Below are 21,807 nucleotides of genomic sequence, written 5' to 3' on the forward strand. Positions count from 1 at the left end.
CCTCCCACCCTTCTCCCCCTCCCCCCACTCCTCTCCCCATCCCTCTCCAGCCCAAAGAGCAGTCAGGGTTCCCTGCCCTGTGGTAAGTCCTAGGTCCTCCCCTCTCCATCCATTTCTAGGAAGGTGAACATCCAAAACTGGATAGGCTCCCACAAAGCCAGCACATTATGTAGGTTCAAAAACCCGTGCCATTGTCCTTGGCTTCTCATCAGCCCTCATTGTTCGCCATGCTCAGAGAGTCCAGTTTTATCCCATGCTTTTTGAGTCACAGTCCAAGTTTGGTGAGCTCCCAATAGATCAGCTCCACTGTCTCAGTGGGAGGGTGCACCCCTCGTGGTCCCGACTTCTTTGCTCATGTTCTCCCTCCTTCTGCTCCTCATTGGGACCTTGGGAGCTCAGTCCAGTGCTCCAGTGTGGCTCTCTGTCTCTATCTCCATCCATCACCAGATGAAGGTTCTATGATGATATGCAAGATATTCGTCAGTATTGCTATAGGATAGGGTCATTTCAGGTTCCCTTTCCTCAGCTGCCCAAGGAACTGACTGGGGACCTTGGCTTGGGCATCTGGGAGCCACTCTAGGTTCAAGTCTCTTGCCAACTCTAAGGTGGCTCCCTTAACTAAGAATTGTGCTTCCGTGCTCCCCTAACCAACCTTCCTTTATCCCAATCCTCCTTTTTCCCCAAGTTCCCCCTTTCTCCCCTTCTCCCTTTACTCTCCCCATCTCCCCTTAACACCATCCCACCCCACCCCAAGATCTCAATTTTCTCCCCGGCCATTTTGTCTACTTCCCATAGCCAAGAGGACAACTATATGTTTTTCCTTTGGTTCACCTTCTTACTTAGCTTCTTTGGGATCACCAATTGTAGACTCTGTGACCCTTGTTTATGGCTAGAAACCAATTATGAGTGAGTACATCCCATATTCATCTTTTTGGGTCTGGGTTACCTCACTCAGGATAGTGTTTTCTATTTCCATCCATTTGCATGCAAAATTTGAGAAGTCATTGTTTTTTACCGCAGCGTAGTAATCTAGTGTGTATATATTCCATACTTTCTTCATCCATTCTTCCTTTGAAGTGCATCTAGGTTGTTTCCAGGTTCTGGCTATTACAAATAATACTGCTATGAACATAGTTGAACAAATGCTCTTGTCATATGATCGGGCATCTCTTGGGTATATTCCCAGGAGTGGTATTGCTGGGTCCAGGGGTAGGTTGATCCCGAATTTCCTGAGAAACCGAAACACCGATTTCCAAAGTGGTTGCACAAGATTGCATTCCCACCAGCAATGGATGAGGGTACCCCTTCCTCCACAGCCTCTCCCGCAAAGGCTATCATTGGAGTTTTTTATTTTAGCCATTCTGACAGGTGTAAGATGATATCTCAAAGTTATTTTGATTTGCATTTCCCTGATCGCTAAGGAGGTTGAGCATGACCTTAAGTGTCTTTTGGCCATTTGAACTACCTCTGCTGAGAATTCTCTGTTCTGTTCAGTGCCCCATTTTTTAATTGGGTTAATTAGCATTTTAAAGTCTAGTTTCCTGAGTTCTCTATATATTTTGGAGATCAGACCTTTGTCTGTTGCGGGGTTGGTGAAGATCTTCTCCCAGTCAGTAGGTTGCCTTTTTGTCTTGGTGACAGTGTCCTTTGCTTTACAGAAGCTTCTCAGTTTTAGGAGGTCCCATTTATTCAATGTTGCCCTTAAAGTCTGTGCTGTTGGGGTTACACATAGGAAGCGATCTCCTGTGCCCATCTCCTGTAGGGTACTTCCCACTTTCTCTTCTATCAGGTTCAATGTGTTCTGACTGATAGTGAGGTCTTTCATCCATTTGGACTTGAGTTTTGTGCATGGTGATAGATATGGGTCTATTTTCATTCTTCTATAGGTTGACATCCAGTTATGCCAGCACCATTTGTTAAAGATGCTTTCTTTCTTCCATTGTATACTTTTGGCTCCTTTACCAAAAATGAGGTGTTCATAGGTTTGTGGGTTAAAATTCGGGTCTTCTATCCGATTCCATTGGTCGACTTCTCTGTTTTTATGCCAGTACCACACTGTTTTCATCACTGTAGCTCTGTAATAGAGTTTGAAGTCAGGGATGGTAGTGCCTCCAGACAATCCTTTATTGTATAGGATTTTTTTGGCTATCCTGGGTTTTTTGTTTTTCCATATAAAGTTGATTATTGTCCTCTCAAGATCTGTGAAGAATTTTGATGGGACCCTGATGGGTATTGCATTGAATCTATAAATTGCCTTTGGTAGAATTGCCATTTTTACTATGTTGATCCTCCCACTCCAAGAGCAAGGGAGGTCCTTCCATTTTCTGGTATACTCCTCAGTTTCTTTCTTCAATGCCTTAAAGTTCTTGTCAAATAGATCTTTCACTTCCTTGGTTAGAGTTACCCCAAGATATTTTATGCTGTTTGTGGCGATCGTGAAAGGTGAAGCTTCTCTGATTTCCCTCTCTGCTTCCATATCCTTTGTGTATAAGAGGGCAACTGATTTTTTGGAGTTGATCTTGTATCCTGCCACATTACTAAAGTTATTTTTTAGCTGTAAAAGTGCTTTGGTGGAGTTTTGGGGGTCGCTTATGTACACTATCATATCGTCTGCAATTAACAAAAGTTTAACATCTTCCTTTCCTATTCGAATCCCATTGATCCCCTTATGTTGTCTTATTGCTATTGCTAGAACTTCAAGTACTATATTGAAGAGGTATGGCGAGAGTGGACAGCCTTGTCGTGTTCCTGAGTTTAGTGGGTTGGCTTTAAGTTTCTCTCCATTTAATTTGATGTTAGCTGTCGGCTTGCTGTATATAGCTTTTATTATATTTAGGTATGACCCTTGTATCCCTAATCTCTCCAATACTTTTATCATAAAGGGATGTTCAATTTTGTCAAATGCTTTTTCAGCATCTAATGAAATGATCATATGGTTTTTTCCTTTCAGTTTATTTATATGCTGGATTACATTGATAGATTTTCGTATGTTGAACCAGCCCTGCATCCCTGGGATGAAGCCTACTTGATCATAATGGATAATTTTTCTAATGTGTTCTAGGATACGGTTTGCCAGTATTTTGTTGAGGATTTTTGCGTCGATGTTCATGAGTGAGATTGGCCTGTAATTCTCTTTCTTGGTTGAGTCTTTGTGTGGTTTTGGTATCAGAGTAACTGTAGCTTCATAAAAGGAATTTGGCAATGCCTCTTCTGTTTCTATATTGTGAAATACATTAAGGAATATAGGTATTAGTTCTTCTTGGAAGTTCTGGTAGAATTCCGCATTGAAACCATCTGGTCCTGGGCTTTTTTTGGTAGGGAGGTTTTTGATAACCTCTTCTAATTCTTCACGACTAACCGGTCTGTTTAGATTGTTCACCTGGTCCTGGTTTAACTTTGGTATATGGTATTTATCTAAAAAAGTGTCCATTTCCTTTACATTTTCCAGTTTTGTGGCATATAGGCTTTGTAGTAAGATCTAATGATTCTCTGAATTTCCTCTGTGTCTGTGGTTATGTCCCCCTTTTTATTTCTGATCTTATTAATTTGCAAATTCTCTCTCTGCCGTTTGATTAGTTTGGATAGGGGTTTGTCAATCTTGTTGATTTTCTCCAGGAACCAGCTTTTTGTTTCATTGATTCTTTGTATTGTTTTCTGTGTTTCTATTTTGTTGATTTCAGCCCTCAGTTTGATTATTTCCAGTCTTCTACTCCTCCTAGGTGAGTCTGCTTCTTTTTTTTTTTCTAGAGCTTTCAGGTGGGCTGTTAAGTCTCCAATGTGAGCTTTCTCTGTTTTCTTTAAGTGGGCACTTAGTGCTATGAACTTTCCTCTTAGGACTGCTTTTATAGTGTCCCATAAGTTTAAGTATGTTGTTTCTTTATTTTCTTTGAATTCTAGGAAGACTTTAATTTCTTTCTTAATTTCTTTTTTAATCCAGGTATGGTTCAGAAGTTGACTGTTCAGTTTCCATGAGTTTGTAGGCTTTCCTGGGGTAGCATTGTTGTTGAATTTTAACTTTAATCCATGGTGATCTGATAAGACACAGGTGGTTACTAATATTTTTTTGTAACTGTGGATGTTTGCTTTGTTACCGACTATGTGGTCGATTTTTGAGAAGGTTCCATGAGCAGCAGAGAAGAAGGTATATTCTTTCCTATTTGGTTGGAAAGTTCTATAGATGTCTGTTAAGTCCATTTGATTCATTTCCTCCATTAATTCTCTTATTTCTCTGTTAGGTTTCTGTCTGATTGACCTGTCCATTGGTGAGAGAGGAGTGTTGAAGTCTCCTACTATTAGTGTGTGCGGTTTGATGGCTACCTTGAGTTTTAGCAATGTTTCTTTTATGTACGTGGGTGCTTTTATATTAGGGGCATAGATGTTCAGGATTGAGACTTCATCCTGATGAACTGTTCCTGTTATGAGTATAAAATGCTCCTCTCCATCTCTTCTGATTGATTTAAGTTTGAAGTCTACTTTATTAGAGATTAGTATGGCCACACCTGCTTGTTTCTTAGGTCCATTTGCTTGATAAGCCTTTCCCAGCCCTTTACTCTGAGTAGGTGCCTGTCTTTGTGGTTGAGGTGTGTTTCTTGTAACCAGCAGAATGTTGGATCCTGTTTTCGTATCCAATCTCTTAGCCTGTGCCTTTTAATAGGTGAGTTAAGTCCATTGACATTAAGTGATATTAATGACCAGTGGTTGTTAACGCCGGTCATTTTTTTTTTGTAGTAGAGTTTTTGTGTTTCCCTTCTTTGATTTGTGTTTGTGACTGGTCTCTAGATTTCTGAGTTATTGTGGTCATTGTTGGACTCCTTGGTTAGTGATTTTTCTTCTATTACTTTCTGTAAGGCTGCATTTGTGGCTGCGTATTGTTTAAATTTGTTTTTATCCTGGAAAATTTTATTTTCTCCATTTATAGTGAACGAAAGCTTGGCTGGGTATAGTAATCTGGGCTTGCATCCATGGTCTCTTAATTTCTGAAGTACATCTATCCAGGACCTTCTGGCTTTCATGGTTTCCATGGAGAAGTCAGGTGTAAGTCTGATAGGTTTACCTTTATAAGTAATTTGGCCTTTTTCCTTTGCAGCTCTTAATATTCTTTCCTTATTCTGTATGCTTTGTGTTTTGATAATTATATGGCGAGGGGATGTTTGTTTGTTTTTTTTTTTTTGATCCAGCCTATTTGGTGTTCTGTATGCTTCTTGAACCTTCATAGGTATATCTTTCTTTAGGTTGGGAAAGTTTTCTTCTATAATTTTATTAAATATATTTTCTGGACCATTGAGCTGCACTTCTTCTCCTTCTTCTACTCCTATTATTCTTAGGTTTGGTCTTTTTATTGTGTCCCATATTTCCTGAATATTTTGTGATGAGAGTTTGTTGGACTTGCTGTTTTCTTTGATCAGTGTGTTTATTTTCTCTATGGTATCTTCAGAATCTGAGATTCTTTCTTCTAACTCTTGTATTCTGTTGGTTATGCTTGTTTTTGTGTTCTCTGTTTGTTCACTTAAATTTTCCATGTCCAGCCGGCCCTCTGTTTGTGTTTTCTTCTTTGCCTCCAGTTCAGTTTTCACGTCTTGAACTGTTTCCGTTATCTGTTTGATTGTTTTTCCTTGGTTTTCTAGGGTATCATTCACTGATTTATTCAATTCTTCAAACTTTCTGTTATATTTCTCATCCATTTCTATAAGGGTGTTTTTTACATGCTGTTTAAGGGCATCAATCACTTTCATGAAGTCAATCTTTTCTACTTCTTCTTGATTAAGGTGTTCATGTCCTCCCGTTGTGAGGTCGCTGGTTTCTGGTGGCTTCATGTTGCTTTTAAGCTTGTTGGGCGAATTCTTGCCTTTGCGTCTGCCCATCTCTTCTTCCAAATGCTCCCTTATGAATCTTCTTTTATCAGATCAGGTCTCCTTGCCTACCCAACGCTGGCTCTCCCCAATGTTGGCTCTCCTGGGGCCAAGAGATCAGGTCTCCGTGCTGGTTGGGCAGCTAGCAAACAAAGTGCCTACCCCCAATGCTGTCTCTCCTGATGCCGAGAGATCAGGCCTCCGTGCTGGTGGGCAGGTCGCGAACAAAGCGCCTACCCTGCTTGGTGCAGGCAGGCCATATAAACAAAGGGAGTCCCGCCCACTTGAGTGCCCCAAGGATTCGGACCCAGTGCCCAGACAGGCTGGGCTGGGTGATGTTATTTGCAGAAAGAGGACAGTGGGGCCGAAGTGGGGAGGGTTCTGGATGGGAGCTGGGTGGGCTAGGAAGAAAGAGGAGGTATGCAGGGAGTGGAGGCCCTGCAGGGAGCCCAAGAAGGATAGGGGGCCAAGGAACCTCTGAGCTCCCCTTCCAAGGCTGGCGCCCCAGGCCAGAAACTCACCCCAATGCTGTCTCTCCTGGCGCCGAGAGATCAGGCCTCCGTGCTGGAGGGCAGGTCGCAAAGAAAGCACCCCCTTAAGTTGTTTTAAAATTATGTTTATTTATTTGTGTGTGTTGGTTCACAAACTTACTATAGCACATGTGTGGAGACCAGTGGATAACATGTGAATATTCTCTGGTTCAACCATATGGGTCCTTAGGATTGAACTTAGATCAACAGGCTTGGTGGCAATTACCTTTACATGATGAGCCATCTGACTGGCCCCATAATTCTGAAATATTATAAAGGAGCCTTATCACTTTGCCAGTATGGTACATGGTAGGGGAAGCATTCTACATTCTGTCCTTTTATTATTGGGTCTCAGCGATTTAGTGAGCCTTGTTTCTAGGTAGATACCATCACACATACCTATTGTCTTTATTTTTCCTCCTACAATTCAAAGGCTAGTGGGAGTTATAGTGTTTAAACAGTTATTCCAGTTCCTGTTCCTAAGAGCTACGATTCTGTGTCATTGCAGTACTTGTGGTGGATGTTTCCTCCATGACATCAACTGTCTGAAGATTCTGAGAACTGCTGAGCTTCAGTTTGTTTAGGTGTTTTTTTTTTTTGTAAGAATGATAGTGATGACTTTAAACCCCTTTTGATGACAGACTGTAAAAGATGGCCCCAGCTCTAGAATGATAACCACTTAAAATGCTGTTTCTAGAGTCCTCTAGAAATGCTAGTTATATTAATTCTCTATAATTGGTTAATAACCAATCTGAAAAAAGACTACTGAGTTAACAGTCATAGAATGAGAGTTGGGATTTATTACACAATTTTAACTTACAATATGTTATAATACAGGACATTTATATGCATTGCCCCACTTAATCTTTGTCATCTCAATACATATTATTGCTCCCAATTTTTAAAAATAGGGGCAGCAACTAACTGCTCAGAAGCACAAAACTGGTATTTCTTATTCAAGTGTTCAGGTACAAAACTTTATTCTTTTTGACTATGGGCTATTATTATCAACAGTAAGGTTGAAGATATGATTGGAAGATTAAAATTCGGGAGGGGAAAGACTCCTTGGAGTGAGATATTCTCGGTTTTTGGTTTAGGGTAGAGGTAGGACTGATGAGGTTGAGGTCCATTCCCAATTCATACTTGTAGTCTTAGCCACCTATCCTGTCTTCATATTATAGAAAACATGGGTTTCCTGAAGACCATGAAACTGATGAATAGATGCCTCAAGGGACAGTACACAGTGCAGGAGAAAGGAAAGAAGTCGTCCTAAGGGGGTGGGTGTTATCTACGCAGATATAAGTGATTTGAGGGTCAGAAGTCACTAACGGGCCTTCATCCACACAGCTGCTTGGTGATTAATCCTCAGAATCAGGTGAAATATTTAAATCAACCCTCATGATCTTCTGGCCATGAGGAATGAATTGTGTGTACCAAATGGCAGTAAATGAACCATGACGACCATAACAAATGGATTAAAAAACCTTCCATGGGTATGAAGATGATATCTCTTAAGTAGATTATGGGTACAGGGGAGAAAAACTCCAAGATCTAAATGAGTCAGCCAACAGGTTATTTAAAAAGACTACATGAATAAATGTGTCTTTTGTGCATTCAGCTCTCCCAATCTAGCAACTGCTTGCATGAGTTATCTGTATCCAAAGGAGGGCGAAAGGGAAAGAAACTGGGGTTTATAGACTGGCATTTGTCATGCAAGGATGTCTTATGAAAACCTGCTCCACGAAGGGGTAGCCAGCTAGAAAATAAAGCTGGATGAAAAAGAACTAGAGCTGGACAACTTCTATAAAGCTGACCCTTACTAAAGTCTTCAAATTGATGCGGTTTATTTCAATAGAACTAGGGCCAATATATTGGAGGGAATGTAAACCAGGTGAATATTCAGAGTTTTTATGTATTTGAGCTGTTTTTTGGTGGTTTTACTAACTGTTCTTAGAAGAATACCTATTGTTCTGTGATTTGTGCACTTGAATATTTTTCACTCAGTGGTCCGTAACAATAAATCAGGTATGAGACAGTGAAATGTGGCAATATGATATGTCCACTAGGCAAGTAGGGGGCAGAATTGATGTAATGACATCATTAAACTTAGCAGCCAGTATCTTAGAGAAGAAATACTTCAAATAAGTGGAGCCAAAGCCTAGAAAACATCTGCAATTCTATATGATGCAAAAATAATTGTTTGAATAGTAGATAGCTGGGAACAGACAGAGAGTCATCCGTGGGGGGTAATGGTAAAGATACTTAATACAGGCTCCTTCGATCAAAATACAGTTCCTCAGCTGGGCGGTGGTAGTGCACACCTTTAATCCCAGCACTCGTGAGGCAGAGGCAGGTGGATCTTTGTGAGTTTGAGGCCAGCCTGGTCTACAAGGACTAGTTCCGGGACAGGCTCCAAAGCTACAGAGAAACCCTATCTCGAAAAACCTAAATGAAAATAAGTAAATAAATAAATGAGTAAATACAATTCCTCCATCCACCTGTAAGATTACTGTTAGAATGCCCTCTTCGGAGCTGTGCATATTCAGGCAGCTGAAGTATTGTTTTACTGGTGGTAGTTAGCCAACGAGTAAGGATTTAGTGTTATCTGATTAGTCCAGTAGCTACAAGGCTTATTTAACAGGACAAGTGGCTCTAGAGAGATACGACCCAGGATTGGGAAGGTTTCAAAATGGAAAATATTCTCTGCACCAGATGACAACTATACATGGTACTGCTGCTTAAGAATGCGATGAATAAAACCCTGCCTCTTGAAAAGAAAACAGCAACAACAATCACCAAAAAAAAAAAAAACAAAAAAAACCCAAAACTCAAAAAATCCAAGACAAACCAACAACAAATGACAAGCAAACAAACCTGGCCTTTGTGTCATGGCAAATCAGATGGTACTTAATATTATCCCCATAATAGGAAATGCAAAATTGAGACTTAAGAAGTTGGTAAACCATGAATTTCCACTTAGAGTTATCTTCACCCAAGCCTAGTTTTCTTTTTCATCTTTACCACATGGTCTGCATAGGAATGAAGATGATCTGAAAACATTCTCACAAGCCTTGGCTTTACAAACAGAGAAACATACTTCCGCTGGATACAAGGAGTCATTTATATATCTAAATGACAAGTTAGAAAGTACACACGACTGTCTAGATTTATCTCAAAGGACATGCAGAGATTCTAGCCTATTCATCAGGAACTATTTTTAAGTCCTCTACATATTTTAGCTTTTACTTCCTGCATGGAGGGGGGCGGGAATCTGTGGTCAGTGAATGTAAAAGTCGTTATAACTAATTACATATGGATTTTCCCCAAAATGACATTAGAAAATGAGGCCATTTATCTTTGAATAAAATAAGTGTATGGGCTTTTGCCTGCCCCCACCACCTCTATGTGAGGGCAAAGCATCTCAGCTTTCATTTTGCTTTCCTCTCAAAATGCCCAGAGGGACCATATTTTTGTTTAATGACCTTCAGAATGATTCTTTAGAAATCTGAGGCTATCAGTGTTGGAAGCAATGCGAACATAATTGTGGATTATTGTTGTATGACGTTAGTGGCAGCTGGGCTGGTTTTTTTCTTCTCTGTTTAGACGTTTCTTCATTTTCCCAGAAACCTTATATCCCAAGGTTTAGCTCAGAAGCAAATCTCATATAGGTGATAAAACTTGCCAGACATGGTATGTAATATAATTTCAGACAGACTCTTAACTGTTCTTCAGAAAGACTCCAGGGAGTAAAACAGTCTTATATCTAGAGGTCCTCCGTTGTATTACTTTTATTTCCTCTCTGAAAATGTGTTTGGATAGCTATACTGGACATATCTCTTGAATATTATACCTATGAACTTAAGTGCCAATTTTTATGCTTTGTTGCCAAGTCTCCTGCTAACAGGAAGAAAAAGTTATAGTGAAAAAGTAATAAATGGGTACTTGCTCTTGCAAATAATTTATAAACACTTACAGGCACTCACAGCTGGGGACTGAAAATCAACACTGATTCCAACGTTTTGTGAGTGCCTGAAATATGTATACGGAATGTAGGGGTTAGGAAGAGTGGATGCAGATGTTAGTTACATAAACCACAGTGAGTGAAATGAGAAAGTACTTTCGACTATTGTCCACATAATCTGCTTGGTAATCAATTTTATTGTTGTCTCAACTGACAGAGTCAGAATGTAGAAGACAAAGTAATTTTATCTAAACTGTTCAGTATTGCTTTATAGCTGGCCACTGTGCTTCCCTTCTTGCTTTCTACAATGTCTGACTAACAATTTGGTTGAAAATTTCCAGTTGGCAGCAGAGAGAACTGGAACAATATATAAAAGTCGTTTAGGAAAATCCCAAACCAAAGCTTCTTGCCTGAAAAGTCTTCTATACTTGGTTGCCACGTGTTTGTCCTTCATGGGAAAGTATTGTGCCTTATTTTCTTGGAAAGTCCGAAGTATTAGCAAGACTCCCCCACCTCCGGATCTGAAGAAAATGACAATTTGTTTCAAAATAAAATTTTCTTCTCTCATAATGTATCAATGATTTCACCCAATAGGTCATTGATTTCTCTATGCTGTTACTATTGGAAAGTATGGCTTCATTTCCTTTTATTTCTAAAAAAAAATCTGTTGATTTCTCTGTGATGTTACTATTACAAAGTATACCTACATTTCCTTTAATTTCTGAGGAAATAATGAGTTCTAGTTTTTTTAGATTCTCTCCTACAACTTTTGACCACAAGGAAGAAGGTTTGGAGATATAAATATTAAGGTTTATGCGTGTTTTCATTTTTGTTTTTTTTCTTTTTTTCATTTTAGTTTTACAACAGAAAATATTTAATGAAATACTTATAAACATCACTACTAATGTAAGAGCCTGTTATAAATGTTAAGTGATACTTCATATTCCCATCAAGTATGGTATATGGCCAAATGAACCATAGTCCCTTAAGACTTTTAGGAAACACCCATATCAGTTTAAAAAATAGCAAGACATTAAAGTAATGTTTAGCAGCTCTTAATATTACTCTATGTGACTCTTGTATTTTGGGAGCTTATACAGTTTTCTTTCTTTTTTTTTTTTTTTTTTGCTTAGAACCTCTGAAGTTCTTTTGCTTTTGGAATTGGGTTTGTAAATTGGCTCTTGATGTTGTAACTAATGATATTTGAACTGGACACAATACTTGCTTGGACATTATTTAAACTTCTTAGTTACACATTTGAAAGACTATGTGGAACAATGTAATTTTACCGTGCCAATTCTAAGACTTAGCAGTGCGAATATTCATTTCTCACTTACTTACAAATATTTTACCTGCAGGAATGCAAGCCAAAAATGTGGAGAAGCATCATAATACAGAAGGGAAATGCTCTTCTCATTCAGGAAGTTCAAGAAGAAGATGGAGGAAATTACACATGTGAACTTAAATATGAAGGAAAACTTGTAAGACGAACAACAGAACTGAAAGTTACAGGTAGGAGCTGCTCTACCAAAGTGTGACAAATGCAAGTTAATTATGATTTGGTTTGATAGGGAAGAGTTATATTTAATGAGACAAGACAACTTTCTGTGAATTTAGAATTGGCAGCAGATCAAGCTGTTGGAAACATCACTTTTAATAAGTTGCACTGAATTAAAGAGATATTGGAACATGCGATTGGAGGTCAAGGGCTCTTTGGCTGCCTGTGTGTTCTCTGCTGTTATGAAACATCCTTAATTCTTCAACCTGCCATTGATTGCCAGTGTATAACTCTGAGGAGATATGCTGGAATGATTTTGAGATATTGCCTCATGGGTAGAATCCCCATCTAGCTGAAGGCTGTCTTTAACTTGAGGTTCTGTTGGTATTTTGTAATGAAATCTGTTGAATTGCATTTACACACAATTCATTATAAGTTAGGATTCTTAGATAAAGAAACTCCAAGTAGAAGTGAGAATAAGTAAGAATTCATGGGAGTACAAGAGACAAACTCAGAATACTCTTACCTGACAAATATTTTAGTAATTAATTTTCAGCAGCATAGGATGGAATCTAAAACTATTATGATATTTCTCACATGCCAAGAGATGGTGTGACAAAACTTAATTTTCTTTATTCATCTGCAAATCTTGGTTTATTTACCTCTTAGATGGTCCTTACCTAAAATTCTTAGGACCAGAAGTGACTCATAGTCCTGATTATTTTTAATTTTTGGAAAACTTGGATATAAATGATGAAACAGCTTGGAGATGAGATGTGGGTATAAATATAAAATGTATTTGTATTATATTAATATGTTTTATGTAAATATTACTGGAATCTTAAATAAATATGTTTATTTTATATCAATTTAAATATAGATAACATGTCAGTAATTTTAGATAGTACTTTCTTGTGATCTATTATATGATGTGAGATGTGAACTTTTTGTAGCATCATCTTGGTACTCAATAAGTTTTGGATTTTGTAGCATTAAGGACTTGGCATTCAGAATTTTCACTAATTGACTTAAGAGTAATGTAATTAATCATTACCTCTTAAGTTACCTAATGTTGGTATCATCCACTTGACTAATTAAGACATATACTTGCTAATGGTATTTTTTAATCAACTACTTTTGTTTATCTTTGCCTGATCTTTTATGAATAGTATTAAAATCAGATGTCTTGATAATCTCTGCATTCAGACATATAACTCCTATGTTCAGGTAAATTTTTGATCCCCAAGTTTCAATCCACTAGTTCATATTCTATCTTAAGTAATGAAAATTTTATTTCTCATATTCAATTTGCAGAACACCTTCTGTAAAAACTCAAGTAATTCTTTGAAATAGCAATGTATGTTCTTTCTCTGTATGGGTTTTTAAAGTAACTACTGTTTTAGACTAATCCTAAGTAGCAAAGATCTGCTTTTGATTAGTTTCTGAGTTCTTCAATGTGAAGCAAACTTCCATGACACATTCATGGCAGAAGATTCAATTGCAGGCCTATCATTAATAAGTGACCTGACCATGCACAAGGCATGGTCACTTTGACCATAACCACAGATTCTTATCAGATTCATACTAACTCTTGTGTTTGGTAATCATTTGTTAAGCTTTATGACATTTTAGTATTTGGCTTGGTTCTAAGCTGAACTATAATAAACCAAGCACCAAGCCTTCTTTACAGTCTCATCTAATGGATTTTGGTGAGAACAATTTGTGCCTTTAGTTTCATTCCAGATCCTGGAGAAACAAAGCTAGGGTTGCTTATTTGGGTCATTCATATCACTTTAATTTACAAGTGCCAAATTTATCAATAATTGAACTATGGGTTTAATATTTCATTGGTTATCATGCAGAGGTTCTCAAAAGTTAGTATGTCTCAGAGTCAAGTGGAAGGACCCAGCAAGGGTAATATGAGAATCTTTCACCCTCTTCCACAAGAATCTTCCCAGACTCTTCTACAAGATTTTCATTTCATACATCACTTGCACAATTTACCTTTTTTTTGAGGCAATTCTCTTTTATGCTTTTCAAGGAGCAGGAATGCTTTAAAAAAACATAGGAAGAGAGAATGGTGGTTTACAAAAAAAAAGGTCAAAATAGATTTGATTTCCTTGTACATACATCGTACAAATACATTCTCACAGTTCCCAAATCATTTCCTTTCATTGACTACTCAGGTGGTTGGTTACCAAGGGAAACAAGGTAAGGGAGTATATGGACACAGCAGCCTCAATCAATGAAAGCAGTTATGCATTCACTTCAAATTTACTAACTATGTACAACACATCAAAAATGAGCTGAGAGCCAGGAAAAAAAAATCACTGTCAATCAGTGATAATCAGTCATATGAGAAGATAGAAATATTCATATTTACTTAAAGAGTTTAAATGCTATTTTTGATGTAGAAACAAAGATGGCTGCTACATGGAAAAGCTTGAGTTGCTATATGAAAATTGTTTCTTTTTTGTAGTATTAGGTGCCTTGTGCATTTTAGCATTATCAGAGCAATTACAATGATTTAATTCTCATCGTCAAAATCCAAGGCTGGCATCACATTAAATACTAATCATACTTGTTTAGAATCTAGTAGCATAAAAACATGGGGGAGCAATTTTAATATGGAAATAACAGTATTTGTTCATTATAAAATCATGTAGATTAAGGTAAAATAGTGTGTTACAAGCATATGTGTTTTATAAAATTATCAATTTTAAAAGGTTGTTTCCCAAATGTTCTTTTAAAATTTATGAATCTAAGAAAAGTGTATTCAATAAAACAAATGTTAAGTGCTGGTTAATTTAAGTATATCAAGTTTTAAAAAGGTCCAACTATTAAAAAATGGTAAGTTAGAAAGTTAACCTTTGATAATGAAATGATTTCCTATATGAAACATTTTCAATAATATTTGCTCAAATAGCTTTCTTATTGTATGAAAATTGGATTTGTCTTAAATGCATCCATCTCCTTGCAACACATTTATTATATAAATCATATTGTACTTATAGAACATTATTGTAAATTTATTTTTATTTCCTTTGAATGTCCATATGAATAAGTAATAAGACAGAACAGAAAATATACATAATTGCAAGTTTAGGTCATTTGCTCAATATGCCTACAGCTAATAGTTTTATTTCCCAAGGCCTATTTTAGGTGGCTGTTTGCTATTTTGTAGCATTTTCCCCCTTTATTCTCACCTTGAATTTGTGAAGAGGACTAGTTGAAGTAATCAGAGGAGGCAGGATATTTGGTTCCTAGAAGGTGAAAATGCAGATCAGGTGATAATGGAAGACACAGGGAAGGATTGAGAGAAGATGAGCGAGATAATGGAATAAGGTCCCTGGGGTGAGAAGAGGTCTGCCCTAAGGAGGTTTCAGAGAGACATAAATTACTGAAACTTCTGTAAATGAACAAAAGGCGAAATCTAGCATGAACAGACTTCTTCGGCTGGTGAATCATTCATAAACAAATGCTTTTGTGCAGTTTAGAAATGAGCTTTAGCCATTTAGGAAACAAACCCTATTAAGCGGTTCTCTGGTGAATATGCAAATAATCAATACAAGGAAAAGTAGTTGGATGGCTGAACCCAAACAATCATTAGCCTTCCAATCAATTGTCAAATGTTTCTAGGATTCAGACATAGACTGTCCCAGGCCATAGGGAGTAGCAAATTGTAACATCCCGCCATTTCTCACTGCTGGCAAATGAGAGTAGGGTCCACTATGCTAAATTGTTTGAAGTTATTTTCAAGAAATCCTAGAAGTCTGTATTTTTATGTGGAAATGTACTCTATGGAGCACATAAATCATGGCTGTGGGCAAAATTGCATTTAGTAATTGTTCATTTGTGATCTTGCCTTAAGCAATGTTGTCCAGTAGGACTTTATTTTGTTTCATTTTGTTTTAGAAATAGTCTCACTTACGTAGCCCCAAGTGGCATGGGACTTACTATGTGGATTATGCTGGCGTTAATCTCACAGAGATTCACCTATCTCTTCCTCCAGAGTGCTAAGATCAATGGAGTGTTCCACCATATCTGGCATGCTCAGTATGACTTTTAAGCAAGCCATTATCTGGCCAGTTCAGAATTTATTTCCATCTCTAATAGTGGATGGGGGGGCAGCTTTTAAATTTTAGAGAATGTTGGAGAGAATGCAATAGGCAAGCTGAGAATAGTGTTCTGTAACTACTCCACTCATGGCATCCAATAGACTGGTTAATCCAACTGGACAGTGAAGGGGCCCACTTTAAACATGTACAGGAGGAATATTAACAAAGTGATCACCTTATAGAAAAGGGCATTTTAGATGATGAAGCATCTTGGTCTCGACTGTTAGAGATGAATGAAAAGCCCCAGGGATAAAATATCGACCTTAGGTTACCCTGAAGCAGTGTGATGAGAAGCACCTGCAGAAACAAATCATTGGCATTTGTTCTCTCCCCTTCACGTTCTGTCTGAGCAGCCAATTGACATGATCTGAATGTGTGTGTCCTGCTTATCACACAAAAATGGATCTCATTTGTACCTTTTCAGTGATTTAATGAGGAAAGACCCCAGCAGTCAATAGTTCTTGGCTGCATTAAAGGAACTTTCACAGGACTGACTGTGCATTTCATAGCTGATGGTTCTTTTGCACAGGCGTGGGTACAGAAATCTTAGGACCCAGACTGGCTTGTACCAACTCCCTTGCCTTTCCTCTTAAACCTCCCTCTCCCATTCTGAGTAATGCTAGCCTTTGCTGACTCACAGCACATCCTGGATGGTGTTGCACTGACTTATGTGCTTGTAAAAGTGTTCTGATGTTCTGTCTCATGTCTAGCCCATTCTTGCTTTGTGTTGCCACTACTCTAGTACCAGAGTGAACTTAGCAGTTTGTGACTGATAAAAACCAACAATCTTCTCAACCAGCGTATTTGCATGTTAATGGATATTTCAATTCTGTAACTTACAGGCATGACTAATAGTGGGAAATTCTGGCAACGCCTTAGACCTATGGGAGCCTTTTTCAGAGTGTCACAATTCCTTGTCTGCAGGTGGTTGCTTGTTCCCTTTAGAAACAAGGTCAACCATATTGCTGATCTTGAGGGACTAGGAAAAAAAATAGCCTGATTAGAGTTATAGAAAGGCGGGGCTTCAGGTATCAGGTTCAAGAGTGATTTACCCCTTTTCTTCTTCATCATTCTTATTGTATCCCTCTGTTCTTTCCATATTTCCTTCACTGTGTTCTAACCTATGACATGAAACTGTTAACCCTGATGTTGACGACCAGGGTCAAAGAGATCACCAGTTTCTGTCCTAAGGAAATGTTTATGTAATGTTTCTATGCCCTGCAGGGAGATAAAGGAACACTGTGAACTATCCCATCAGCAGAAAGGCAGGCTTGCTTCTCTCTAAAACAAGATGCTATGAGCATATTCATTCCTATGGGCTGATTTCACAAGCAGCTATGCAGGATCACAGATTAGAGGTGGGGTGAACGCGTTAGGGAACACAACGGCAGGATCTGGCAAAAGTACCTAATCCTCGACAGTTCAGTTCTACTGGCAGTCTTCTATCTAGACCAGGGGTTTGCGATGATTCTCCTGGCTGGCTGCTCTGACATCAGGTAAGAGGTAGAGGAGGGTGTTTAAGAAGGGGTTTGCATTTTCAGTCTAAGGTATGTTGTAGCGAGCTGCATGGAATCACCTGATGGAGATGTATAATCAACTCCTGAGATGGCTAAAGTCTGACCTATGCTATAATCACGCAATGATTATCAGCTGCCTGCATATGCATGGACCTATGGGCAGTGCCTACCTGGCAGTTCAGGGTTGGCAGCCCATGCCTACTTAAGAGAAAGGAGAGAGGAGGAGAGAGAGGAGAGAGAAAAGAGAGAGGGGAAGAGAGAGAGAGAGAGAGGAAGAGAGAGAGAAGTGTAAAAAGTCCTGGAATAAAACTGCAGTGAGAAGAGCTCCGGTGGTCGTGTCATCCTTGTGGGATGAGGGTGGCCGTGACAGTATGTAGACTGTGATAGCCACAGAAATCAATTTTCTTAAGTCCACTGGGTTTATTTATGAATTTCATTTACCGTGTTTTGCCTAAATTAAAAGCATTAGCTTGAGCAAGCAGAAAATGGTGTATCAAGTGACCCCCCCCCTGTAAAACAGAGAGCTGGGGTTTTGTATGGAAGGACACTGGCCATGAACTAGATCTGGTAGAGTGGAGGAGTTACTCAGTGGACTCCCATTTATGGGGTCAGACATTATACCTCACACATATTCAGAACTCACAAGCTTTCAGCATTGCTGAGATTTTTTCGCTAGTTTAACAATGGAAATGAGGAGTTAAGAGAGTGTAAGCTACTTGTCTATGGCATTATCCCCCATAAGCAGTGGAGTTAGCATTTCATTCCACATTTGCACGCTCTTGTATGCCACCTAGAGAGCTCCTGAATATAACCATGTTAAGTAAATGTCACTAATGATTTGCCTCCCTCCCTTTTTGCCTGCTCCATGCTCTCTATGCTCTTTGTACTTCTGTAATTTGTGAGGCCTCCACAGACTTGTCTTATAGTCACCTGTTTCTTTCTCCTAAGGGCAAATCTTCTTGGCTCTATCTGATGATAATTTATAATTACCATAGAGTTCTCCTTTGTTTAGATTTCTCTTTGCAATTACTTTCAAATACTCCAAAATTTGCTGCTCTCTAGAGATTCGCCATAACACTTAGATTCAGCATATAATTATGGATCTATACGGATGGCCATGTGCTTTTTTTTTTTGCTATTTGCTTTTGTACATGAACTCACCATAAAAAAGAACATGTAAGGCATGCTATGTTGCTTTTAATTTATAGACATAGCAAATGAAATTCAGAGAAAAAATTTCTCAGTTTTCCATAGTAACTAACTGATGGCTTTGCACTAAAACTGCAGGTGGCTGTGGTCTTCACAAAGCCTCAGCCCGTTCTACTTGCTCGATGATCAGAGCTCATGATAATGTGCTCTGAAGTGACGAGAATGGATGCTCTTCTAAGGAGAAAGAAAAATCCATTTGGTGAGCAAAATATCTAGAGGAAATACTTTTAAACACATGCACACAGAGGTAACTTTATAAAGCAAAGGATTTGCCTGTAATAAAAGATGGATACACACACACACATACACAGACGCGTGTGTGTGTGTGTGTGTGTGTGTGTGTGTGTGTGTGTATACCTTGATTGGCTCCATAGTCCTTGTTACAGAACCAGAAAACTATGATCCAAACACAGAATCTAATAATAGTTGTGTCAATTTGAAAGAATTAATTTACTTTGTGGAAACTCAGGGTTTTATCTTTTATTGAAAATTCTAATATTTTTGCCATGTTATTATGAAAAAATAATATGAGAAAGACAGACAATTGTGTTTGAGAATTAACAGGTAACTTGCAGTGATATTCTTAAAATTACTATTATCGTTATCATCGTTATCATTCCCGGAAAGCTTGAAAAGGTGACTTTGTAACAATTTTACCACAGGAGAGGAGTCCAACCAATTGTCTAATACAAATGGTCATTATTATTGGAGGGCTGCATTTACAGCGGATGCATTTTGAAGACAAGTTAACTGGGAGCTCAGCAAAACTCAAGCAAAGTGCTTCATAAGGAAGTGTTTAGAGACGAATTATTTCATCCAAGGAGATGCAATCATGTGAAATAATTCGTCAATTAAGATGGTCAGAAAATATTGTTGCCCATAGAAATGAGGTTTTGCAGCCAGCAAGGACATTTTAATGATGTGCGAGCCAAGAGCACAGGCTGCTGAAAGAAAGCTGAGGTGGAAATTAGTTTCGAGGACAAGCGTGCTGAGGAGACTGGCCCTTTCCTATCTAGCAATTCCATCTGTCATTATGATTCATCCCTAGTGGTTTATAAAGGCAGTTACATGTCCTCTTTTGGCTGTCAAATAGGAAGATAATCCATCAGTTTGAATCTACAAATCATTTCTTTGTATCAAGAGTACTTTGTATCTGAAGTGTCTCTTTGATTTGGCACCATGTTCTGGTGGGGATCTGGGGGAGCAGCTAAATGATGAGCTGTATGGGCAGAGGTCGGTAAGGAAAGAAAGTAGATTCCTTTCTGGGCCACACCACTTGGATCTTCTTACCTATCTTGGGCATCTACTTGTGTATCTGAAATATAATAGTCATTTAGTTTGTTTGGCTCTTTAACATCAGAACTTATCTATATTCTGTGATAGTTCTGACTCTCTTGTGGCAAGAGACAGGAGTACTAATATGTTCACATGTGTCTGGAACAGTATCCTGAATGATTTGCCCATTTGTAATGATTAAGATGTCATAGACTCAGCATCAACCCCGCCATAGTAATTGTATGAGAAAGAAATACTTTTCTGCTTTTTCCTAATAAAAAGGTATTTTGCTGAGCTAAGAATATAGTTCATTTGGTAGACTATTTGCCTAGCATGCCCAGTGTCCTGAGTTTAATGTTCTATACTGTATAAATCAGGCATGGTGACATGAGTTTATAATCCCAGCACTTGGGAGCATCTTTAGCTACATAGCAAGTTTAAGGATAGCTTGGGATATATGATATGAGACCCTATTTCCAAAAAGGCATTCAAAATCATATTTTAGCTACATAGATACATTTCTACTAAAGTGAAACATTTGTTGCTATTTTTATACTTATATATTATATGAATAAAATTATTTTATTATTCTATTGAACGTAGCTCCTGACTACTAACTACATAAAGTACAAAGGGAAAAGAAAATTTAGAATAAGTGGATAGATATTTATTGTTTAATGTTGTGCATTTAATATTCTTTGTGTATATGTGTCTATAGTGTACATGTATGTTTGCATACTTGTTTACATGTGTTCATGTGGAGCCTCACAATTGTCTTTCTCAATCACTGCTTCATTTCTCCAGGCATGCTTTCCCCATGAACCTGGAGATCTCCCATCTCAGTGAGTCTAGACAGCCAATTTGCCCTGGGATTCCCTTGTTTCTGGCCCTGAGTGTTGGGATTACAAGTGACTGCCCCATATGCCAAGCTTTGTTTTTTCTTACATAGGTTCTAGGAATCGGTGCTATAGTCTTGGGCTTGCATAGATCATTGGTATAGTGCTTGCCTTACATGCCCAGGATTTGAGTTTCCATTCCCAGTAACCCGTTACAAAAGGAAAATAGCAGACTGTATTTGGGGAACTATTTCCTTGTTATGTACTTGGATCCTGAATTCTGAAAAAGCCATCAAGGAGAAAAGCAAGTGAACTATTTCTGAGTAATGGCATGTATTGATAGGGGTTTGAACTAACGGCATAGGAATATATAAAAAAATTACAAATTGAAAAAATTTTACAAGTTTAAAAAGGCTACACTTTCTTCTGATGATTCATGATTTCTTTTTCTTAGTTTAGTAATAGGATGGACAATAGTAGATTGTGCTGCAGTGAGAAAGACTGGGAGAAAGCAGATTTTGTAGAGAATTTCAGGAATTCTGCATTATGCATGTTTTGTTTGAGGTATCTACTAGATACTTTGTAGAGAGCATGGAGTAGACAGTTAGATATATGAGTCTGGCATCCAGGGGAAAATGTGGACTAGAGATATAAATTTTGGAGTTGTCTGCATGGTGTATAGGGCAGGCTACAATGAAGTACTAAATTGTGTAGGACAACTGATGATTGCTATAGGAGATCAATGCAAACTGCAGCTCCCGGGCTCTATGTTACAGGTCTCTGCTTGAATCATGACAGTGCGAGAAAGCCATTCGTCGTGATTTTTCCAAAGCTCATCAAATTGCTAAATATCAAGCATGATGTTTGGACCTGCATTTTGCTGATATGTGTGGTAACTCTCTGTATTTAGCTGACATTTGAATCTTTAGAGCTAGAGATATATAGCTTAGTTCATGCGAAAGCTGGGACTTATTAGTTACCATAAAAACATCATTTCTAGTCTTTGCCATCCTC

The 21,807-nt window shown here is 38.3% G+C and overlaps 1 protein-coding gene across 1 annotated transcript in view; it reads left to right on the plus strand.

Moving 5' to 3' along the window:
* Window positions 1-21,807, plus strand: part of LOC121437110 (X-linked interleukin-1 receptor accessory protein-like 2) — a 573,807-nt gene that overhangs the window by 61,987 nt on the left and 490,013 nt on the right. The window contains exon 4 of the mRNA XM_041636947.1: window positions 11,699-11,852. Coding sequence (XP_041492881.1) covers window positions 11,699-11,852 — 154 coding nt within the window. The remainder of the gene's footprint in view (window positions 1-11,698; window positions 11,853-21,807) is intronic.

Source organism: Microtus oregoni, unplaced genomic scaffold (genome assembly GCF_018167655.1).
Source record: "Microtus oregoni isolate MIOR12 unplaced genomic scaffold, Mior012 000050F_ref0000143, whole genome shotgun sequence".
NCBI lineage: Eukaryota > Metazoa > Chordata > Mammalia > Rodentia > Cricetidae > Microtus > Microtus oregoni.